At 46.5% G+C, this 20625-nt stretch overlaps 1 protein-coding gene across 2 annotated transcripts; it reads left to right on the forward strand.

The window, feature by feature from the left end:
- The first annotated feature begins 515 nt into the window (after nt 1-515).
- Blvra (biliverdin reductase A) lies at nt 516-20490 on the forward strand. Of its 2 annotated transcripts, none has more exons than XM_006986465.4 (8): nt 516-602; nt 3411-3531; nt 5953-6071; nt 8576-8695; nt 9276-9373; nt 14779-14886; nt 18061-18232; nt 20141-20490. In XM_006986465.4, exons 2-8 carry the CDS (start codon nt 3520-3522, stop codon nt 20394-20396), a joined length of 885 nt encoding a protein of 294 aa, XP_006986527.1. In that variant the 5' UTR covers nt 516-602; nt 3411-3519; the 3' UTR covers nt 20397-20490. The 2 variants fall into 2 exon arrangements, with proteins under 2 accessions (XP_006986527.1, XP_015860514.1); XM_016005028.3 differs by lacking the exon at nt 516-602 and adding an exon at nt 3098-3234.
- Nucleotides 20491-20625: the final 135 nt, after the last annotated feature.

Here is a 20625-nt window from a genome sequence, read left to right on the forward strand (position 1 = left end):
AACAGACCAGCCCTTGAGATCAAAGCGTTCTTAGGATATGCTCCCCTACTTTTCTCCCTTAGCACCCCTAAACTAGACGGTATACTTTATGCACGGAGCACCCTGATTCTCTACAGTGTGGCTGGCTACTCCTAGGGCATTCCCAGGGAGAGACCAGGCTATCCCTGGGAAAATGTTTCCTAGCTCTGAGGGCAGGGAATCACGAACACTGGTTTCCTAGAATCTTCGCTTCTTACCGAAACAAACTTGTATCAGATCAATTGTGCTTGGGCCACTAAACTAGAAAAGGTCCCGACTGTACCTACCACCAGAATAAAAAAGCCTCAGGCATTCCCATATGGCGCGAAGGGAGCTGAGAAAGCAGCGATACCACACCAAAGCCGTGTGAAAACCGGTGCATCTTCCACCGGCCACGGGGCGGGAACCAACAATGCTGCCCAGCTCAGCAGCGTAGGCAGCCACGGAGACCGCCCGGCAGAAGCCCCGCCCACCAGCCGGGCAGCCAATCGAGTCCCAGCAGCCGCTCGTCCCGCTACCCCTAGCGGCGGGAACGCGGCACTGCAGGAGAGCCGGAGCGGGGCGCAGGCGGGCGGCTGGAAGAGGTGAGCGCAGGCCGGGGAGGGGCGCGGGGCTGGGCGCGAGTTCCTGAAGTGCTGGGGCGGGAGCCGGAGGCCGTCGAGAGGTCCCGAGCCGCCCTTCGGGACCCGGAGCACCCTGGTCACCGGCTCCTCACTGCCCGGCCCTTCGCAGGCCCGGTGACGGCGAGCCGGACACTCCGCTCTGCAAGACGGGCATTACCGAGTGCAGACAAATGAAATCTGCATGCACCTCGTTCGAAAGTGTAGATGGTTTCGGGCCTCATGTAGATTGGTGGCTGCATCGCGCGGTGTTAATCCACCGGGCTGAGCCTGAGCCCGTGGTTGACCCGTTTCATCTCCGGAATGGAGACTTTGAACTCTGCCCTGGAATTTTGAGTGATGGGTGACCATCTGCTCCAAGAGTGTCCTTTACTCTCTCCTAGCTGCACTTTATTATTTGGAAACTGAAGAAAAAAGAAGTGTTGCAAGACGCTGTGAGGATTTCATTGCAGGTTGCGTGCTATCTGAAAAACTCAGAAATAAGGGTGATGTTATTTATCTCCTACTTTAAAAAAACAAAACAAAAATCTAAAGCCGGTGGTGGCACACCCTTTAACCCCAGCATTCAGGAGGCAGAGGCAGGCAGATCTCTAGTTCTAGGTCTACAGAGTGAGTTCCAGGACTGTTACACAGAGGAACTCTGTCTCGGGGGAAAAAAAAAGAAAACGTTATACTTATGCAGTTTTCCTTACAGCTGCCATTAGTAGATTTGGGGCACATTAGCGAACCTCTTCCTGTCTGTTTCCTCATTTGTCAAAGCAGGGCTAAGGATAATGCTTGCTTGGTAGGATGGCTATGTAAGGCAACAGGATTTCCAACATAAGATTTAATATTAGCACTCAGAATATACAAAGCAAACAATATTGTACTGCAAAGTTCCCCCCATAATTAATGAAATTTCCATATTACTTCCGAGAAGTTTTTGAAATTATTGAACTAGAATACTAGACCTCATTTTATTGTAAAAGTTTGTATTAATAAATATGCAGATACATTTCTTACATTGTACATTCCAGAACAACCCACATCGAAGTCTAATAGGAGACAAAGTATTATCAATAGCCAGAAAACTAAGAAATATGAATGACTGCCAGACAGTGGTGGCACAGGACTTTAATCCCAGCACTTGGGAGGCAGAGGCAGGTGATCTCTGTGAGTTTGAAACCAGCCTAGTCTACGGAGTGAGTTCCAGGACAGCCAGGACACGAGAAATCCTATCTTGAAAATAACCTTAAAAAAGTAAAAAAGGAGCCGGCGGTGGTGGCTCACACCTTTAATCCCAGCACTCGGGAGGCAGAGGCAGGTGGATCTCTGAGTTCGAGGCCAGCCTGGTCTACAAAGAGAGATCCAGGAAAGGCGCAAAACTACACAGAGAAATCCTGTCTTGGAAAAAAAAAAAAAGTAAAAAAAGGAAGAGGGAGGGAGGGAGGGAAGAAATATTAATGACTAACTACACTTGAACTTTTAGAAAAGAAACAAATTATCTGAGACTTCTGGGACTCAGGGACATAATTGCTGTTAATATTTTGGTGCATGTAATCCCAGACTTTCCTGTATTGTCATTATAATTTACTCTGTAGGTCTCATTATAAAACATGGCTGAGGCAGGAGGGTTGCTGATAGTTGGAGGCCAGCCTAGGCTGCAGAATGAATTTCGTGCCAGCCTGGGCTACAAAGTGAGACCCTAGCTCAAAAGCAAAACTCACACACACAAATCCTGATAAGACAAAGAATATGATGGAGCAATGGGAAGTGAATTGTTGTTGATTTTCACTGTGGAAAAACAGGCAAGAGTTGAGATCAGTGAGTGGAAGAGAGACAGCCGAGGATGAACTTCAGGTGATTACAGTCGCCACTCCGCTCTGAGGCGTAGGTAGACCTCTCGGATCAAGGCTGGGTGGGGTCTGGGGATAGCGTATGACAGGTAGCTGGAGCCTCCGATGCCTGCTCCAGGGCTGTAGTGACTGTGGTGGCCAAATGCAGCTTTGCTGATGAGCTCTGTGTAGAACTGTGCAGGTTACAGTCATTAAGGGAGGTCAAGGCAGGAACTTCAGACAGAAGAAGCCACACCGGGCACTGAAGCTGGGGAGGGAGGCAGTTTCCTGGCTTGCTTCCTCCTCCTGCCCTCCTCAGCTGCCTTTCTTACGCAGCGCGCAGCCTGGGGCCACCTGCCTAGGGATGGCGCTGCCCACAGTGGGCTGACCCCTCCCTGTAGCAATGAGCCATAATTAAGAAAATGCCCTACAGACTGGCCACAGACAAATCTGATCTAGGCAGTTCCTCAGTTACGTTCCTGCTCCAAGGCATGTTCTCCAAATTGCAACATTTCCTCCAAGAAGGGAGAAAAGGGTGACAAGGCAAACAAAAAAAGTCCCAATGTGGGGGGAAAACAGGAACTTGGAGAGAGATTCTTGAGGGTTCCCACCCAGCAGTTAAAAAAAAAAAGTAGAAAACGGTGGCAAGGGGTGAAGACTGAGCAGCCAGGCTGCAAAAAGGAATTCCTGACTGCACTCACTGCCCACTGCAAGCGGCGTGGAGAGCGCCAGGCTCGCCGGTCCTGGAGTCTGCCCTGTGCTGTGGAGCACCCCCGCTCCTTGTAAGTGACCCCTCCCCACGCTCTGTTAGCGACCCCAGCTATAAACTTGCCGACTCACCAGCTTGGACACGGGTACAGTTGTCCCTCGGTCTACCCAGGGCTCCCTTCTGGAGGTGAATCGATGTCTGTGTCTGTCTGTCACACAACAGTCCCCACCTCCCGGTTCCCTCTTACAGCGTTGACGCCTGAAGCTCTGTGAAGACAGAATTCATAGAGAGGTTGTGCCAGTGTCCCCAGGGTCCTGAACCTCCTTCTGTCTTCACAGCACCAACGGGAGAGACCAGGATGAGTGCTGAGGTGAGCTCCACGCAGAGGGCTGGAAGGGGTACTATTGCTGCTGTGGGCCTTATTTCTCTCCTAGAGTATCCTTTCCCTCTTGAGATTTTTCAAACCCCCCCGCCCCAGGCTACCTACTTGTTCATGGCTGTGGGTGGTGGAGGAAAAATGATCTCCCCTGAGTTTTTGTCTGTGCCTGCTGTGGGTCACTATACTGCCTCTCCCTGTCAGTCAGTCCCTAGCCATGAAGTGAGGGGTTTTCACCCGCTGTGTGCTCCTGGCATGGTGTGCAGGCCCGTGCAACAAGGCCAACTGATGAAGGATATTGTTTCCAGTGTTCCTTATTTCACCTACTCAATATCCCCCAATGCCCGCCCTCCCAAAGAGTTCAGAAACATCCCAAACAGTTAACGTTTTTCCTCTAGGCTACTGGTGTGCACATGGCTCTAGGAGACGGAGGAAGTATTAGGACCTTCTGGGTTGTTATCTATGTCCACCTACCTTAAGTTAGTCCATGCAGCAGGGCCAACCTGTCATGGCCTGGAACCTCCAAAATAATGAGTCGAAACACAGCCTTTTTATATGTTGATTACTTCAAAAATTTGCTATAATCACAAAAACACTAATGTAACTATTGACCACATTCTTCTGGAAGTGTCTCTGTGATAGGGCATTCTGTCTCTGGTCACTTCTTCATAGACACTTTCCTGTGACTTCCTGGCTTATCCACTCTAGCCACCAACCAGGAGCTCACCTGCGCCCACAGCTGTCACTGAAGGGGATTGCTGCACATGGGGGGGGGGGTTCCCTCTCAGGCCCGGATTAGGCACCACACCCAAACACCTGTTTTCATAGAGCAACCGACCCTTTATTAATCGGGGAAGAAAAGTTGAAGTGACTGCTTTCTGACTCAGGCAGAAAACAGCAGCAAAAAATTACACCTTGCAGAGTGTTAAGCAGAGAAGGGGGGGTCTGTGTTAGAAGGGGCTAGGCTGCAGTAGAGGAGATTGGGGACCAGGGAGAAGGGGAAGGGGCCAGGGGGAAGGGGCCAGGGGTATTTACCCCAGAGGGACAAAGGACTGCCTCTGGATAGAGGGGAGACAGACATGGCACATAGGCAAACGTCAGTTTATAAAGTTAAAGGGGCAAACCCTGTGTTAGGATGAGGTGTTTAATTTTAATTGGACATGTTAATTAGGAGAGCCAAAGGGAGCTTTTGAGTGCTGGACCTTGTTGGTCAGCCTCAGGAGGAGGAAGTGGCCAAATAAGGGAATGGACCTTGGTGGCTCTCGTTAGAAATGTTATCTAATGGCTTTTAGTAAGGCAGAGGGAACAGGGGAGAAGGACGAGGCCTGCCAGAGCCACATGCTCGAGTGGGCTAGTGTCCCTTCAGTCCCAGTGAGGTGTGTCTGTCTGAGCAGGTCCACTGCAGTCCCCACGGTAATGACTCCATTGCTTGCCCTCACTGAAAGGTCCTGGTAGGGCTCCAATCTCACTGTGGCCTAAGACAGTCTTAAATGCTGGGAATCCATTTACCTCCTTAACTTAGTTACCAAGATTTACAGCACATAAACAGTGGATTCCAGACTTGGCTTGTGGCTGTAATGGTAAAATCAATTTTATTTTTCTCCTCCAAATTATTTTTTTTCAATTTTTGAAAATTAAAATATAATTGCATCATTTACCCCCTCACTTCCCCCCTCCAGCCCTTCCATATTCCTCCTCTCATTACTCCCTCTCATATCCACGGTCTCTTTTTCATTAGTTATAATCGTTACATATATAGGCACATAAATAGAACTGGGTTCTAGAATGTGGCAGTAACTTTTATATTTGGATTATAATGTGTTGTTATATAGTTTTTAAAATGGACTTTATTTTTAGTGTAGTTTATTAACATCTGTCTTCTAGCAGTATTATTTAATTACTGTGTAAAGTACCAGAGTAGAGTGAATATGAAGGTGGCTGGAAGTCAGCCATGGTAAGGACTTCAGCAACATGGGTCTAGAGTCTGAATAAAGAGATGTCTTCCTGTGTGCCCTTGTCTGTCAGCCTCCCAGATAGCAGGATTGCCTCTGAATGACTCCCAGCTGAGTAGAGCCCAGGTGTGTAGATGCTGGACTCAGGGGAGGTGTGGCTTACAACAGAAAATTCCCTCGACTGTGGAGAAGTGGTCGGAGATAGAACCAAATGGGCGCAACCTTCTGGTAGATGCCCAGGAGGTCTTTAACGGAGAAATGGGCAGAGCCCTTTCTGAAAATGTTTTGGTCCCGAGTCCCTTATATCTGAGACCTGGTTTCCAAGGTAGTCATACTCCAGCTCTTGGATGTCTGGTTGCCAGCCTCCCTTGCTTGCCAGAGCCCGACCCAGCCCTCTGTTTTGAAGTACTGCAGCAGATGCCTGGACTGTTTTCAAACCCCACTTTGGTCTTTGGTATTTCAGCCCGAGAGGAAATTTGGTGTGGTGGTGGTTGGCGTTGGCAGAGCTGGCTCCGTGAGGATAAGGGACTTGAGGGATCCACACTCGTCACCATTCCTAAACCTGATTGGGTTTGTGTCCAGGTAAGTCCCACTTGGTGTGAGCTCCAATGTCATGGAAATCACCGTGAGTGGTAACACCACAGGGCATGGGGGGTTTCTAGACCCCGAGTAAGGGAAAGCCAGCTTCTTCCGAGAACCGCACGGAGTGGGGGCTGGAAACCCCACTAGAGCCGTCGGGGAACTGAAGAGTCAGGGCCTCCAGCCACACGTCCAGTGAGTGATGCCCAGGGCAGACCCCACCTGGAGCAGCAAATGAGCACGGTGTTTGTCTGCTACAGAAGGTACACAGTGAGGTTTGGCCTGAAGAAGTCTGGACGTGTGTCGCTTAGCCATTCTGTCATTCGAAACATTTTTCCTGGTGGCTTTGTACACTGTCGTCCTTACACCATTCTCAGTAAGTACTCAGTACTCAGTACTCAGTACTCAGTACTCAGTACCAACTCCAGTTCATAAGAAAGCAGGGACATAGACCGATTCGGTGATCTTCTTGAGGGTATAACAACTGCAAAACCCAAGAATTACATTTAGAAGAAAGTGTTTGAGTCCAACATTATGTGCTCTTTTCACACTGAACTTTTTTTAAATTAATTTTTCTAAAGTTAACATGCAAATTATTAGGTCTCCTTATGGCATTTTTAAGTAACATTTGTTCTAGTTGCTTCTTCACCCTCCACTTCCCATCTCCTGCACCCCACTCCAGGTCCCTTTCTGCTTTTATTGCTTTTATTTTCTGTGTGGATTTTTTTCACCATAACTCAATGGAAGCAAACTGAACGCTCCTTCTTTCTTTCTTCATGGTCAGGTCTGCCCTCACCCCACTCACCGGCTAAGCATCTGCCGTGTCGGATCAGTTATGAAGTAGACACAGATGCTGGGGGGTGAGGTGTGTTGGGGACAGGTTCAGGCAGATCTCTACTTCCAGTGTTCCAGAAGGCATCAGATAAATATTTCCTTCCTTTCTTTTCTTTTCTTTTCTTTTTTTTTTCTCCCAGACAGGGTTTTTCTGTGTAGCCACACCTGTCCTGGAGCTCAGGCTGGCCTTGAACTCACAGACCTGCCTCTGCCTCCTGAGTGCTGGATTAAAGGCGTGTGCCACATGCCTAGCCAGATAAATGTTTTCACAAGTCATAAATGACTACTGTGGGGGTCCGTGCAGAAAGTCTGTTTGTCTTTCACTCACGGGGCCACATTCTTCCAGCCTGACTGACTCGAGTTGGCCCGTTTCCAGGCGTGAGAGAAAACCATATGTGCTGGGATCTTCTCTTAAGTCCGTCCTTTCTTCCCCGTCAGATTGAAGGGGGGAGGGGGGCTGTATGCAACAGGGAAACCGTGATTATTGTTAGCCAGCACACCCCAGTGGGCCCTACCTGAAGTTAGAATCAAGTATAATGTGCCCTCGAGGTTGAAGTGGAAATATTTTTTCCACGTAAGCGCTAGTTACCTGCCACGGTGCATGCCTTGAGACTTCCTCAACCCCCTAGGTTGTCTGGGAAGACGGCCCACCCACAGCCCTGCTTTCCTGCGTCCTGGTATCACTGTTCTCTTGTCTATGGTCTCCCTTCTGGGTTCTGTTTCTTCCCTAGAAAGCCTGGCCTGAAACCTAGATGTGTTCCTGGGCTTCCCCAGTCTCCATCCATTCCCCGGCACAATTCTCACTTAGTCTTTTGGTTGGTGGTGGTGGTGCATGTGTACGTGTGTCTCCGTGCCTCTGTCAGAATGTGAGCTCATTCTCCATGCTTTCTCCCACAGTGCCCAGCACACAGTAGGCAGACAGTAAGTGTTGGTCAGACCTAGCAGTGTGGGTTGGGTAGCTCACAAATTCCCCATTGGCTGGAGCGTCTGCTGGCTGCCCCAGGTTGACAGCATCCTTCTAGGACCACTCGCTCCCTACAGCTTTTGCACTGGGGCACGGTACAGAATGGCGTGGCCTGGGCTCTTTCACCACTCTGTTCTCTGCCATGGTGATAGTCACCCAGGTTTCCATCCTGGCCCCACTGGTCAGCTGTGGCAGTTAGAGCCTTTCTGGGCCGGTTGTAATGGAGGCAGGGATGCTGGCTGACTTTTCTCCTGGTGGTCACCAAGCCTTGAAGTATGTGAAGGAGCTTAGAGTATATAGTAGTTTATACCAGGGTGACTGATGCATGTGTGGGATTTGGCTAGGTAGAATAGTCACAGTATTTGATTGGGAACTTAGTTTTCCAGTGGGAAATGACCACAAAGATCCTTTTATGTGAGATACAAAGGTCTGATTCTTTTTATCTTAGAGAAATAACTCGGAAGGCTTCTAGCTTCTACAAGCTATTGGTGGCAGTTCTGCCATTCCAGGTCCCCTGGCTTCAACCCTAATGCTGCTGGCTCTCCTCACTCTACAGTGAAAGACCCAGGAAACAGGAAAGAGAAAATGAGTTTCTTACTTCCCAAAAGCCCCATCCCTGGGCATTGTTGGAAGGAGGGGAGCAGAGTACTGTTCATTCAATATAAGCCTTGGCTCTGTCTACTTTTGAGACTCTGTTATTCTGAAACAGACGAGAACTTGGGAGCCTTGATGAAGTACGGCAGATTTCTCTGGAAGATGCTCTCTGCAGCCAAGAGATTGAGGTCGCCTACATCTGCAGTGAGAGTTCCAGCCATGAAGACTATATAAGGTAGGTTTCCTGATGCAGGTAGGCTTTGCCTTACATGTGGAGAGAGGACTGAGCAAGCTAAAACTATGCAAATGGGACTTAATGGTCAACAAAGAAAATTCTGGTTATCTTGTGATCTACTGTCAGGCTGCACAGTGGTGGCACAGGCCTTTACTCCCAGCATTTGAGAAGCAGAGGTAAGCAGACCTCTGTGAGTTCCAGGCCAGCCTGGTCTACATTGTGAGTTCTGGGATAGTCAGAGCTACATAGTGAGATCCTGTCTCCAAAAAAAGGGAGGGGGGGTGAAATAAGCCCTTTACTCCCCAAGTTGTTTTGATCATAGTTTATCACAGTAGTAGAAAGCAAAGTAGAGTTTGAATGCTGATGAATAGTCAAATGACTTTATAACTAGAAAAGTTCTTCCGCACAGTGTGGACAAAGGTTGAGATGTAGCTCATTCTTTATTTTGCAGGGCACTGACTCTTGGCTGTTGTTACATCTCACACAGACTCTTGTGCATTTGCAGTGTTGTGCTTTCTGACACACAGGGCATTTGAGTGTTCACCTGAAGAATCCTTTCCCTGTGTTTCTGTTTTCAAAGGCAGTTTCTTCAGGCTGGCAAGCATGTCCTCGTGGAATACCCCATGGCACTGTCTTTTGCAGCAGCCCAGGACCTGTGGGAGCTGGCTGCACAGAAAGGTGACGTATTCTCTGACTCTGGAACACAGACCTTGTGCCAGGTTTCTGCCCCCTGAGTTTCTAGGGTACCATCTTTCTGCCTTTCATGGAAATTGCCTTCTCTGCATCTGCTTTGGTGCTAAGAGTTCCCCCATCTCTCTCTTGCCCATAGGCTCTGGATGCATGGGGAAGTTTAAAGATTAGGATGTGGAGGAGTTTTTAGACTCTTGGCCTTGTTCTAGTGGAACAGTGGATGGGTTTCCACATGTGATAGTGTCACGATGTTGGTATTTTGGTTGTACCTCAGATACTTACTAATGGGAAAATGCCCAAGTCAGAGTAATTGATGTCTTATACATATACTATGGAGCCGGGCGTGGTGGCGCACGCCTTTAATCCCAGCACTTGGGAGGCAGAGGCAGGCGGATCTCTGTGAGTTCGAGGCCAGCCTGGGCTACCAAGTGAGCTCCAGGAAAGGCGCAAAGCTACACAGAGAAACCCTGTCTCGAAAAAAAAGAAAAAAAAAAAAAAAAAAAAAAAAAAAAAAAAAAAAAAAAAACAAAACATACATATACTATATAGTTTCTTTGTTCCATTAAGGGAGTAAGTACTAAATGTTCACTGTACACCAGGAAACTCTCTTAAGCACATTGTAGGCTTAGTCAAAAGTTTTGGGGGTAGAGATCTTTGTTTGGTGTTACTATAACAGAAGGTCTGCAGTTGATAATAATGAAGAAAAGAGATTTATTTAGTTCCTACCACTGGAGGTTAGAAGTCCAAAGTCAAGCAGCTGTGCCCATTTGGTATCTGAGAGTTTCTTGTTCTCCACGCAGCAGAACTAAGAGCAGTTTGGGGAGACCCAAAGTCTTGATATGGTATCTTCTGTTTTATCCATTCTACTTTAAGGCTTTCCCCTGGATTTTCATTTTTCAGTTCTACCTTCATTTCAGCTTGAGTTCTCTTCAGTGTTTCTGTCTCTTTACTGATCCCGTTTTCAGATCCTAATTGTCCCTGTCATCTGTTCGGCCTTCCGTTTGTGTTCTCTTGGGCATCGCTCAGGTGGTTATCGCTATTCTGTTTAAGTTTATTGATTTCATATTTGCTTCTGTCTTCTTTAAACTCCATCAATTGTGTAAGTTTGGGGTTTTTTTTTTTTATCTGTGTCCTAGGGCTGGGGAGATGGCTCAGCACCCAAGAGAAATGTTTGCTCTTCCAGAGGACCTGGGTTTGATTCCCAGCACTTGTATGGCAGCTCATAACTGTCCATAACTCCAGTCCCAGGGCTTCTGATGTCCTCTTCTGGACTCCACACACGTGGTGCACAGACATAACATACATGCACTCAAAACACTCATATCCACAAAATAAAAATAAAGCTTTAAAAATTTAACTCAGTCTCCTGGGATTCACTTAAGTAAGCCTCACTGGAGAATACTTCTGTAGACCTGCTGGCTTTGAGGGGAGGACATACTGTCTTAGCATTTCATCTTGTGTTTTTCCCAATGAGACCTCAGCATGTGGACTCTCTTGATTGTGTGTCTAGTGTGAGATTCTAGGTTGCCTCTGCTGAATGGAAGTATGTTTTTGTTTTTGTTGTTGCACGAGTTCAGTTAATTTTGTATCAGGTACGAGGAATTGGGTAATACTTTCAGATTCAGGGTTGGTTTTGGATAGGAGGAACAGGATGATTCCAGTTCAGTGGTCAAGAAGGAAGCATTGGTAAGAAAGCAGTGATGAGAAGGAAATCAAATGGTGTATACCTGGCTGGATCTGTTTGACTGGTGTGTGAGATGTGCGACCCAAGCTGTGCCTGGGAGTGAGGATAGTCTGGGTGGCCAGGATCTTGGCCACTATATAGACTAGCTAGGCTGGCAGACAGTCTATGCCACCAAGGCTAGGCCTGAGGATTGGGTATGGTGCAGGCAGGCGAAGTTCCAAAGACTCACCAGGATGCGCTGGTGCACAACTGTGCAATCTGGTTTAGGTCTGGGGATTGGGGAGAGAGCAGGCAGGCTAGGGTCCAGGGAGCCCTCCAGACCAGAGCTCAGGATGTGCGACCTGGGCTAGGCCAGGAGGTTGGATATGGTGTGTGGATGGGGCAGGATGGAGGACCAGGCCGACAGGACTGGTCCCTTCTTCCTTTAAATCTCTATTCATTGACTAGCCCCTCCTGCCTTCCTCCCCCACCTCTGGTAAACATTATTCTACTCTCTGCTTCCCAGACATTGGCTTCTCATACCCCACATAGTGAATGGCACCGTCATGTGTCTTCCTGCACCTGGTCATTTCAGCTTCGTTTAACAGAATCCCCTCTAGGCTCCCCCTCATTGCTGGGAATTAGAGGATTTCAGCTTCACTGTGGAAGGATAGTATTCTGTTGTGGGCAGCCCTAGTGGATTTGTTCTGAATCTGTGTATTGACTCTTGGAACAGTGCTGAGATGACCAGGGGGGTCCAGATGTCTCTTTGACATTCCGTTTTCTGTGGTTTACACATGTGGTGATGGGATTGGTGTACCCAATGGGGTGGGTCCTGTTAGGTCTCTCTGGAAGCCTGTGAGGAACTTCCACAGTGTTTTCCATGAGGACACTAAGTTGTGAGCCGTGCTGGCAATGTGTAGGGGTGGAACCCTTTCCTTCAGTTCATATCCGTGTCAGCAAGTTTTTTGGTCTTTTTTATAGTAGACATTCTAAATGGAATGAGGTGATATTTCATTGTGGGTTATATTTTCATTTCTCTAATGATAAATGTTGAACTTTTTTTCCTGTTAGAATGGATTTGTATGTCTTCTTTGGAAAAATTTCTATGCATATTACTATTTGGAATTTTGATGATTATTATTACCATTTTTACTGTTGAGTTCTGAATACATTCTGGATATTAACGCTTTTACTGGATCTCTATTTTGCAAGTATTTTAATTCATTTTAAGTAGTGTTTTTATTCTGTTCATTGTCATACATAGCATTTTGGTTTGATGACATCATTTGTTTGTTTTGGCTTCTGTGGTCTGTCCTTTTCTGGTCTTACCTAAGCAATCTGCCTAGTCCAGTTATGGTGATTTGAACAAGAAATAGGCTCCAATTTGAGCACTTGGTTCCCAGTTAGTGGCACTGTTTGGAGAAGTTTAAGAGTTAAGTCTGGCCAGGCAGCAGTAGCACACGCCTTTAATCCCAGCACTCGGGAGGCAGAGGCAGGCAGATCTCTGTGAGTTCAAGGCAGATCTCTGTGAGTTCTCTACAGAGTGAGATGCAGGACAGGCACCAAAACCACACAGAGAAACCCTGTCTTGAAAAACAAAACAAAACAACAAAAAAAAAAGAGTTAAGTCTGCAAGTTTGAGGTTATATAGCCTCGTCCTTTTTCTGGTTGCCTCTCTCTTTTTCTCTGCTTTGTGCTTTTGGTTAAAGATGTGCTCACTCAGCTTCCTGCTCTGCTGCCCTGCCTGCCGCCTGCCGCCTGCTGCCATACCTGCTTCCTGCTGCCTGTGCCATGCTTCCTGCAGGGATGGAATCCTCAGCTCTTGCTAAGTTGTTTCTGGTGATGGTCTTTTCTCCCAGCCACAGATCCAGTGTTCTCCAGATGTGTGTTTTCATCTATTGTCTCCTAGCTTATGGTTAAGTATTTCCTATGTTGTGAGTTGATTTGGTAAGTGTGTAGTGTATTTTGCATGTGAATCTCCGCTTTTCCAACTATCATTCATTGAAGACATTGTCCTCCGTAACATTTGATGTGGCAGCAGTTTCTTTGTGTGGCACCAGAAAAGGACAAGGATAAAACTGTCAACATGTCAGCGGCTTTAGATGCTTCAAAGGAGAGATGGACTAATGTGGAAAACGGCAGCCTTTGCTATGGAAGCTCTATGCAGATGGCATCCTTGAGAAAAGCTTAGCATTCAGAATATCCACAGGAGTCTACAACTAAAAACAAACCAAGTAACCCGACTAAAGAAGGTCATGTTGTAGAAATTTTCATTTTCCAAAGTGGCAAACAAGTATAACAGGTCCAGTCTTCAAAGAAATGCAGATAAGCCGGGCGGTGGTGGCACACGCCTTTGATCCCAGCACTCGGGAGGCAGAGGCAGCCTGGTCTACAGAGCGAGATCCAGGACAGGCACCAAAACTACACAGAGAAACCTTGTCTCAAAAAAAAAATAAAATAAAAAATGAAAGAAAGAAAGAAAGAAAGAAAGAAAGAAAGAAAGAAAGAAAGAAAGAAAGAAAGAAAGAAAGAAAGAAAGAAAGAAAGAAAGAAAGAAAAATGCAGATAAGAACTACAAAAGATGTCACATTTGTTAGGATATCTGCAGGGGTCTCTGTGACCACCCTAGCCATCAGAGACCTGATTCTTGGGAGGCAAGAAGGTAGTTCAGTTCAGCATACCTAAGTAGCTGGTGTTGGTTCAAACTTCAGGAGCCTGACCCTGAGTAGTTTATTTTAAATTTTCCTGGTGGTAATTAATTCAATCCCATGTGCATAATAAAGCTTAAGATGAGACTACATGAAAACTCTCTGTAAAGTACATGTTACACCTTCCATAAAGATAGGTTCTGTAGATTGACGAGCGCATAAGGGTCTGTGCACAGAGGTCACCAGGCTATTAACCCCTCTGCTCTCAGCCTTCTGGGCAGATAACAGGTTGTACATCCCTCCCTTTAAAGGGACAACCCGGTGTGTTTAACATTCCTGGTTAGACAAACCGTAGTGATATTGTAGGCAGAGTCTCTGTGTCTCTGCAGCGGCTTCCAAACAACTACTCAGAGACTTACTCTTAATTATAAATGCTCGGCCGATAGCTTACTAGCTAACTCTTTTCTTTTCTTTTCTTTTTTCTCTTCTTGCTAGCTAACTCTTATATTTTATTTATTTATTTATTTTTTTCTTTTGGTTTTTCAAAACAGGGTTTCTCTGTGTAGTTTTGGTGCCTGTCCTGGATCTTGCTCTGTAGACCAGGCTGGCCTCAAACTCACAGAGATCTGCCTTGCTCTGCCTCCCGAGTGCTGGGATTAAAGGCATGCGCCACCATGCCCAGCTCATCTTGCTTCTTTCTGAGTATCTCCTGACACCCGAGACTCCATTTCTTCTTCCCAGCATTCTCTCTGCCCTGAAAATCCTGCCTAGCTATCGGCCAATCAGCTTTTCATTAACAATGAGAGCAACACATTGTACAGTGTACAGAAGGATTATTCCACAGCACACTGTTAACCAGAAAATAAGTATTCACAAGGATTTAGAGATGTTAGAACCCATGCACGGTAATGTCAGCTGGACTATGTAAGGACAGCGGGGTGTTGTCCTAGTGTGTGCTCTGGACACTGTCTGTAGACACACCATGTCCTGTTCTGGAGGAGGAAGGCCATGGCCTCCGAGCACACAGCTAGCCGTACGCTGTGGGTAATGGCCACCTTGTATTCCCTTTGTCACACCAGGGAAAGTCCTGCACGAGGAACATATCGAACTCTTGATGGAAGAGTTTGCGTTCCTGAAGAAAGAAGTGATGGGCAAGGAGCTGCTGAAAGGGTCCCTCCACTTCACAGGTCAGTGTGCGGCAGGCTTGCTAGCCGCCAGGGAGCTTCCCAAACCAGTCATCCCCCGTACGCCCCCCACCGGGAGCAGAAACCACCCGGATGAGAGTCGTCACCTGGGCAGTCTCAGGGGCCCTCAGTGCCCCAGGGGCCTCTGCTCAAGTGCAGCTTGTTCTTGACTTCACACGGCTTCTGTCCTATCATTTCCGGTCATGTCAAAACGGGGAAAAGTTAGTAAGTTCATTGAAGCTGAAAGACAAGAAGCAATTGAAGAGAGCCAAGAGCAGATCAGGAGAGGAACATATCCCTAAGTGCCTCGGTGGTACCTGCACACATAATTTATGTCACAAAGAGATTAAAGGGTCTGGAGAGATGCTTCAGATGTTAAGAGCACGCACTGGCTGCTCTTCCACAGACCCGGGTTTGATTCCCAGCATCCATATGGTGGTGGATTACAACTGTCTAGAACTCCAGCCCCAGGGGGCCCAACACCCTGGGAAGCAGTGCAGATATCCATACAGGCAAAGCATCCATACACGGAAAAATGAAGGGAAGTTTTAAAAGAGATTAAAGGCATAGTTCATTAACCATCTTAATAAGTATGTTTTAATTCTCTTTAGAGAACTTCATGCAAGAACAATAACATCTACATTAATAACTTTTCTAGTTACAACAGAACACCCGACACTAGCAACTTAAGGAAGTGTCCTTTGCTGCAGCTGAGGGGTTAGCAGGGTGTTTACACTGTGTCTGCAGCTGGGGGGTTAGCAGGGTGTTGACATTGTGTCTGCACTGAGGGGTTAGCAAGGTGTTTACATTGTGTCTGCTGCTGGGGGGGTTAGCCTGGCAGGGTGGTTACATTGTGTCTGCCCCTGGGGGGTTAGCACCAGTGCAGGGTGTTTACATTGTGTCTGCAGCTGAGGGGTTAGCAGGGTGTTTACATTGTGTCTGCAGCTGAGGGGTTAGCAGGGTGTTTACATTGTGTCTGCTGCTGAGGGTGTTTGCACTGTACTCTCAGTCCAGAAGCAGAGACACCAGCGCTGGGAATCCCTCCTTTGCTCTTTCCATGTTCTGTTCAGTTCAGGACTTCAGCCCGTGGTGTGGGTGATGCCCACATTCATGGTGCTTCTTCCTCATGTAAAACTCTATAGCCCCTTAAAGACACACCCAAAAGTGTGACTCCGGGTGACTCCAAACCTAATCAAGTTGACAGCGAAGATTAACGTCACTCTGGCTTGTTCTTCCCTTAATGAGATTTAATCTTTGCTGCAGCCTTGAGTGAAAAGCTGAGTCCCAAATCTCAAGGATGCTTCCGGCCCAGTCTTCCGGCAGAATTGTTCTTGGTGATGTTTTAACTAGGTCTGGAAAGGGAGCTCAGGGTTAGAGTGCTGGCCTAGCAGAGAGACAGATGTCCTCACCACCGCAAAAATGAGACAGCTGGTTGGAGGTTATTTTTCTACAGAGTATCGTAGGTGAAAACTTTTCAGAAAGGATTGAGAACAGATGTTTGGAGAGGGGGATGTTTTCATCCATCTTATGCAGAACAACTTTTACTCTCTTCCTCCATCAAGTTAGAAGGACAGTGGCCAAACCAGCCGTCCGAAAAGTGTAATTTGAATTTTTATGTCCAACATTCTTAAAGTATTAACTGTAGGTAATTATCCAGATCTTAGGGTCACCTTGGATTGAGTCCTTTCTGGTCCACCCTTGAGTGCCTGTACCTCCCTTCCCCAGGGCTTTTATTACAGAAAGGAGACCCTTCTGTGCAGAAGGGCATTATTGAGCAACAAGAATGTCTTGTCTTGAAAATGTTATGAGTTATGACAGGAAGTGGCATGGCCATTCACTGGAGCAAGAAACTGCTGAGAGTGTGGTATGTGTTGTCTTATAATGAAACTGAACTTTCGTGTTCCTTGTGATCTGGGTAGAGACCTGAGCTCACAAAGCCGAGTCATTTGACAAAGGGCACACATGTGACAGAGCCAGGCTGGAGTTTCAGGCTGGAGTTGTGTGGCTCAAGCTTCCGGTGGCTACTGAGTTCTGTTCAGCATACTGCAGCAGATGAAGACCAGCCCAGAAGGAGCCTGTTTGATACTTAATTCCCTGTGATTTCACTGAACTTTTCGTTGCTTTTATTACTAACCTGCTATTGTTTTGAAACATGCTCATTATTTTAAGTTTGCCGAAGGCAGAAGATGTATTTGGTTATAGTGTCACAGAGAGAAGTCCTTTGAACTTAGGTTATATTTAAGACTGGGAGGGCAGAGGCAGGTGGGGCGTGGCCACACAGATTTTTCATGCAGATCCTCATTTGGAGTGAGTGTGCTGTCTTTAAAAACCCAGAAAATGCTCAACATGAGACCAACTTCCTTCCTTCCTTCCTTCCTTCCTTCCTTCCTTCCTTCCTTCCTTTTTTTTTTTTTAAGATAGGGTTTCTCTGTCTAGTCCTGGCTGTCCTAGACCTCACTCTGTAGACCAGGCTGGCCTCAAACTCAGAGATCCACCTGCCTCTGCTTCCCAAATGCTGGGATTAACCTGGAAGAGACCAACTTTCTTGATCCTGAACTAGACTAAATTCATTTACACTTCAGGTTGCCATGGTGACATCCTCCTTCTGCCATCTGCACAGGCAATGCTTACAAGAATGTAAGTCTCAAAGGCTAATAAAATGTCATAGTTCTCCCACTTACCAGGTCTCTCTAAATCACTTATTGAAAAGATAAATATGTATCTGCATGAATATTTATTTTCATATGCATACCTAATTGTATCCAGCATATTAGAAATAGAAATGTGAAACTCTTTTTAAAAAGATTTATTTATTTATTATGTATAGTATTCTGCCTGCATGTATCGATGTAGGCCAGAAGAGGGCACCAGATCTCATTACAGATGGTTGTGAGTCAACCATGTGGTTGCTGGGAATTGAACTCAGGACCTCTGGAAAAGTAGCCAGTGCTTGTCCTTAACCACTGAGTCATCTCTCCAGTCCCAATACTGTATGTTTTTTTTTTTTAAAAAAAGAAACATTTTCCATTTAACCACCTTGCTTTTCATCCTTTCATTGATCACTGTACACATGCGTGCCATGAAGCAGGATGTCCTCTTGATCACTCAGCTTCCCTCTGCATGGATCTTTGTGAGAAAGTCATTTTCCCAGCTCCCTTAGCGTGTGATTTCTTACAGCTAGCCCACTGGAAGAAGAGAAATTTGGCTTCCTTGCATTCAGTGGCATTTCTCGCCTGACCTGGCTGGTCTGCCTCTTTGGGGAGCTTTCTCTTATTTCTGCCACCTTGGAAGACCGGAAAGAAGATCAGTATCTGAAAATGACCGTGCAGCTCGAGACCCAGAATAAGGGGTGAGTTGTGAGAAGTCGGAAGAGACTCTTAATGTCCTTGGGCAGTCTAAGGGTAACACTTCCCTGGCATCCAGACCCAAGACAAGTGTCTGCTCCTGTAGAGAGAGAAAGCTCTCACCTTGTTTATGTTGTCTTTCCATCCTTTACGCCCTCTGAGGTAGGAAGGAACAATGGAAGTCCAGTTGCCATTAAACAAATAATGGCTTACAGAAATAAAGCAAGTAAAAGTTATGCAAGTAATTAGTTTAAGCTGTCTGATTTGCTTATTTTCCTATTTATCTTAGAGATCGTTTGCCACTGTGTTGTCCAGGCTGCTCTCGAACTCCTAGGCTCAGGCAGTCCTCCAGCCTCAGCCTCTTGAGTATTTGTACCATTCCCACCATTGCGTATTTTTAGTTATGAGGAAACTGAGGTGCACGAAACACATTGGCATGCTGTATTGCCTCAAACCTCAACACTGTGTTATTTGGAAGGATATATATGAAGTTGTCTTAGGTAGATAAAACTGTTTGGAATAACTCAAATTTATTTTATCTAGAATTAAAGTAAAAATAGTGAATAAATTACATTCAAGTTAGTCTTAGTCATCATTTTCTTTTTCTTAATTTTTTTGTTTGTTTGTTTATTTTTCGAGACAGGGTTTCTCTGTGTAGCTTTGCGCTTTTCCTGGAACTCACTTGGTAGCCCAGGCTGGCCTCGAACTCACAGAGATCCACCTGCCTCTGCCTCCCTCCTGAGTGCTGGGATTAAAGGCGTGCGCCACCACCGCCCGGCCTTTTTCTTAATTTTTTGAGACAGGATCTCACTATGTAGCCCAGGCTGGCCTTCAATTTACTGTATAGACTGTATAGCCCACCTCCAACTCAAGAATTTCATACTTTAGCTGGAATTACCAATACACCCAGCGTGTTCTGTGAACTTTGCAAAATACACATGGGGACTAATTTTTAGATAAAGTTTGATCAGCTGTTTTTGCTACTTTTTAATATTCAGTGACGTATTTGCTTGAGATCACAATCAAGCAGAGATTTGTTTTCCATGGCCAGGTATCATAGCTCTGCTAATAATAATATAAAAATATAATAATGATAACAATAATAAGCAACATAGGTAAAGGAGTATCTTGGAGAGCGTTGCGTCTATGAGCGTGGACAGAGATGCTTTGTGAACAACAGGGTGGTATTTGCTAGCTTGTGTTCCCTGAGAATCCAGTGAAATAACTTGAGAATTCATACACGAGGTAGGAACAGTTTGCAGTGTGCAAGGCTTGTGGCTGTCTGCCTTCCCTATCTGCATTCCCTTAAAGCAACAGTAAGACTCAGGACACAAAGCAGTTTACTCAGAAGTCCCCTGATGGCAAATAAACAGGCTGACAAAACAAACACCCAGCTACAGTAATGTTGGAAACGTAGTCACCTCTAGCCTTTGTGAGGTGATGGACATGAGAGTGCCACTGGGCCACCACAGTGAGCCAGCCTTTCAGGGAACATGGGTCCTGTCACATGAGGTCAGGTGTAAATGAGCACCGCCTGCTTTCCTGTGTGGTTCTTTTTGACCCATGTGTGGCATGTTCATATGTGCGTGCTTACACGTGTGTACATGCATGTGGAGGCTGGAGGTTAATGTTGAGTGTCATCTTCTTCCTTGACCAGTCTCCACTTTATTTACTGAAGCGGGGTCTCTCACTGAATGCAGACCTTGCAGATTCCATGAGGCTGGCTAGCCAGCTTTGCAGGGGCCTGCCTCTCCTCCTGGAATCACAAGTGGGCCACCATGCCAGTGCAGCTGTTGGTGGGTGCTGAGGGTCTCAGTTCTGGTCCTCAAGCTTGTACCCCAGCACTGTATGTAGTTACCCTCTCCAGCTCTGTCCAGGGTGGTTTGTAACGTGAGGAATTTCTGTCTTTGCAGTCTGTTGTGCTGGATTGAAGAGAAAGCGCCCGGTTTAAAAAGAAACAGATATTTAAACTTCCAATTCAAATCTGGGTCCCTGGAGAATGTGCCAAATGCAGGAGTCAATAGGAAAATTTTTCTGCAAGATCAGGATATATTTATTCAGAAACTCTTGGGCCAGGTCTCTGCGGAGGACCTGGCTGCTGAGAAGAAGCGCATCATGCATTGCCTGGGCCTGGCCGATGACATCCAGAAGCTCTGCCGCCCTAAGTGAGGAGGAAGCTGCCAATACCTGAGAAGGGCCAGAGTTTGGTTTTATCAACACTTCATCTATAGCTCTTACAATTAAATACGCTGGATAAACAGAATGAGAATAGTGTTATGAACTGTGCGGGGAGTCATGGTTGGTGCTGGGGCCATCCGTGGGCATATCATGGTTTATAGCCTGGTCTCATTTTGTTTTCCTAGTAGCAGCCCTGTTTGGATACAGCCAACGCTGCTTT

The sequence above is a fragment of the Peromyscus maniculatus genome, chromosome 4, assembly GCF_049852395.1.
Source record: "Peromyscus maniculatus bairdii isolate BWxNUB_F1_BW_parent chromosome 4, HU_Pman_BW_mat_3.1, whole genome shotgun sequence".
Taxonomy (NCBI): Eukaryota; Metazoa; Chordata; class Mammalia; order Rodentia; family Cricetidae; genus Peromyscus; species Peromyscus maniculatus.

Coding starts and splice junctions, on each gene's coding strand:
- Blvra (XM_006986465.4), top strand. Junction 6,072..8,575: donor CTGATTGGGTTTGTGTCCAG/GTAAGTCCCACT, acceptor ATTCTGAAACAG/ACGAGAACTTGGGAGCCTTG. Junction 18,233..20,140: donor CTCGAGACCCAGAATAAGGG/GTGAGTTGTGAG, acceptor CTGTCTTTGCAG/TCTGTTGTGCTGGATTGAAG.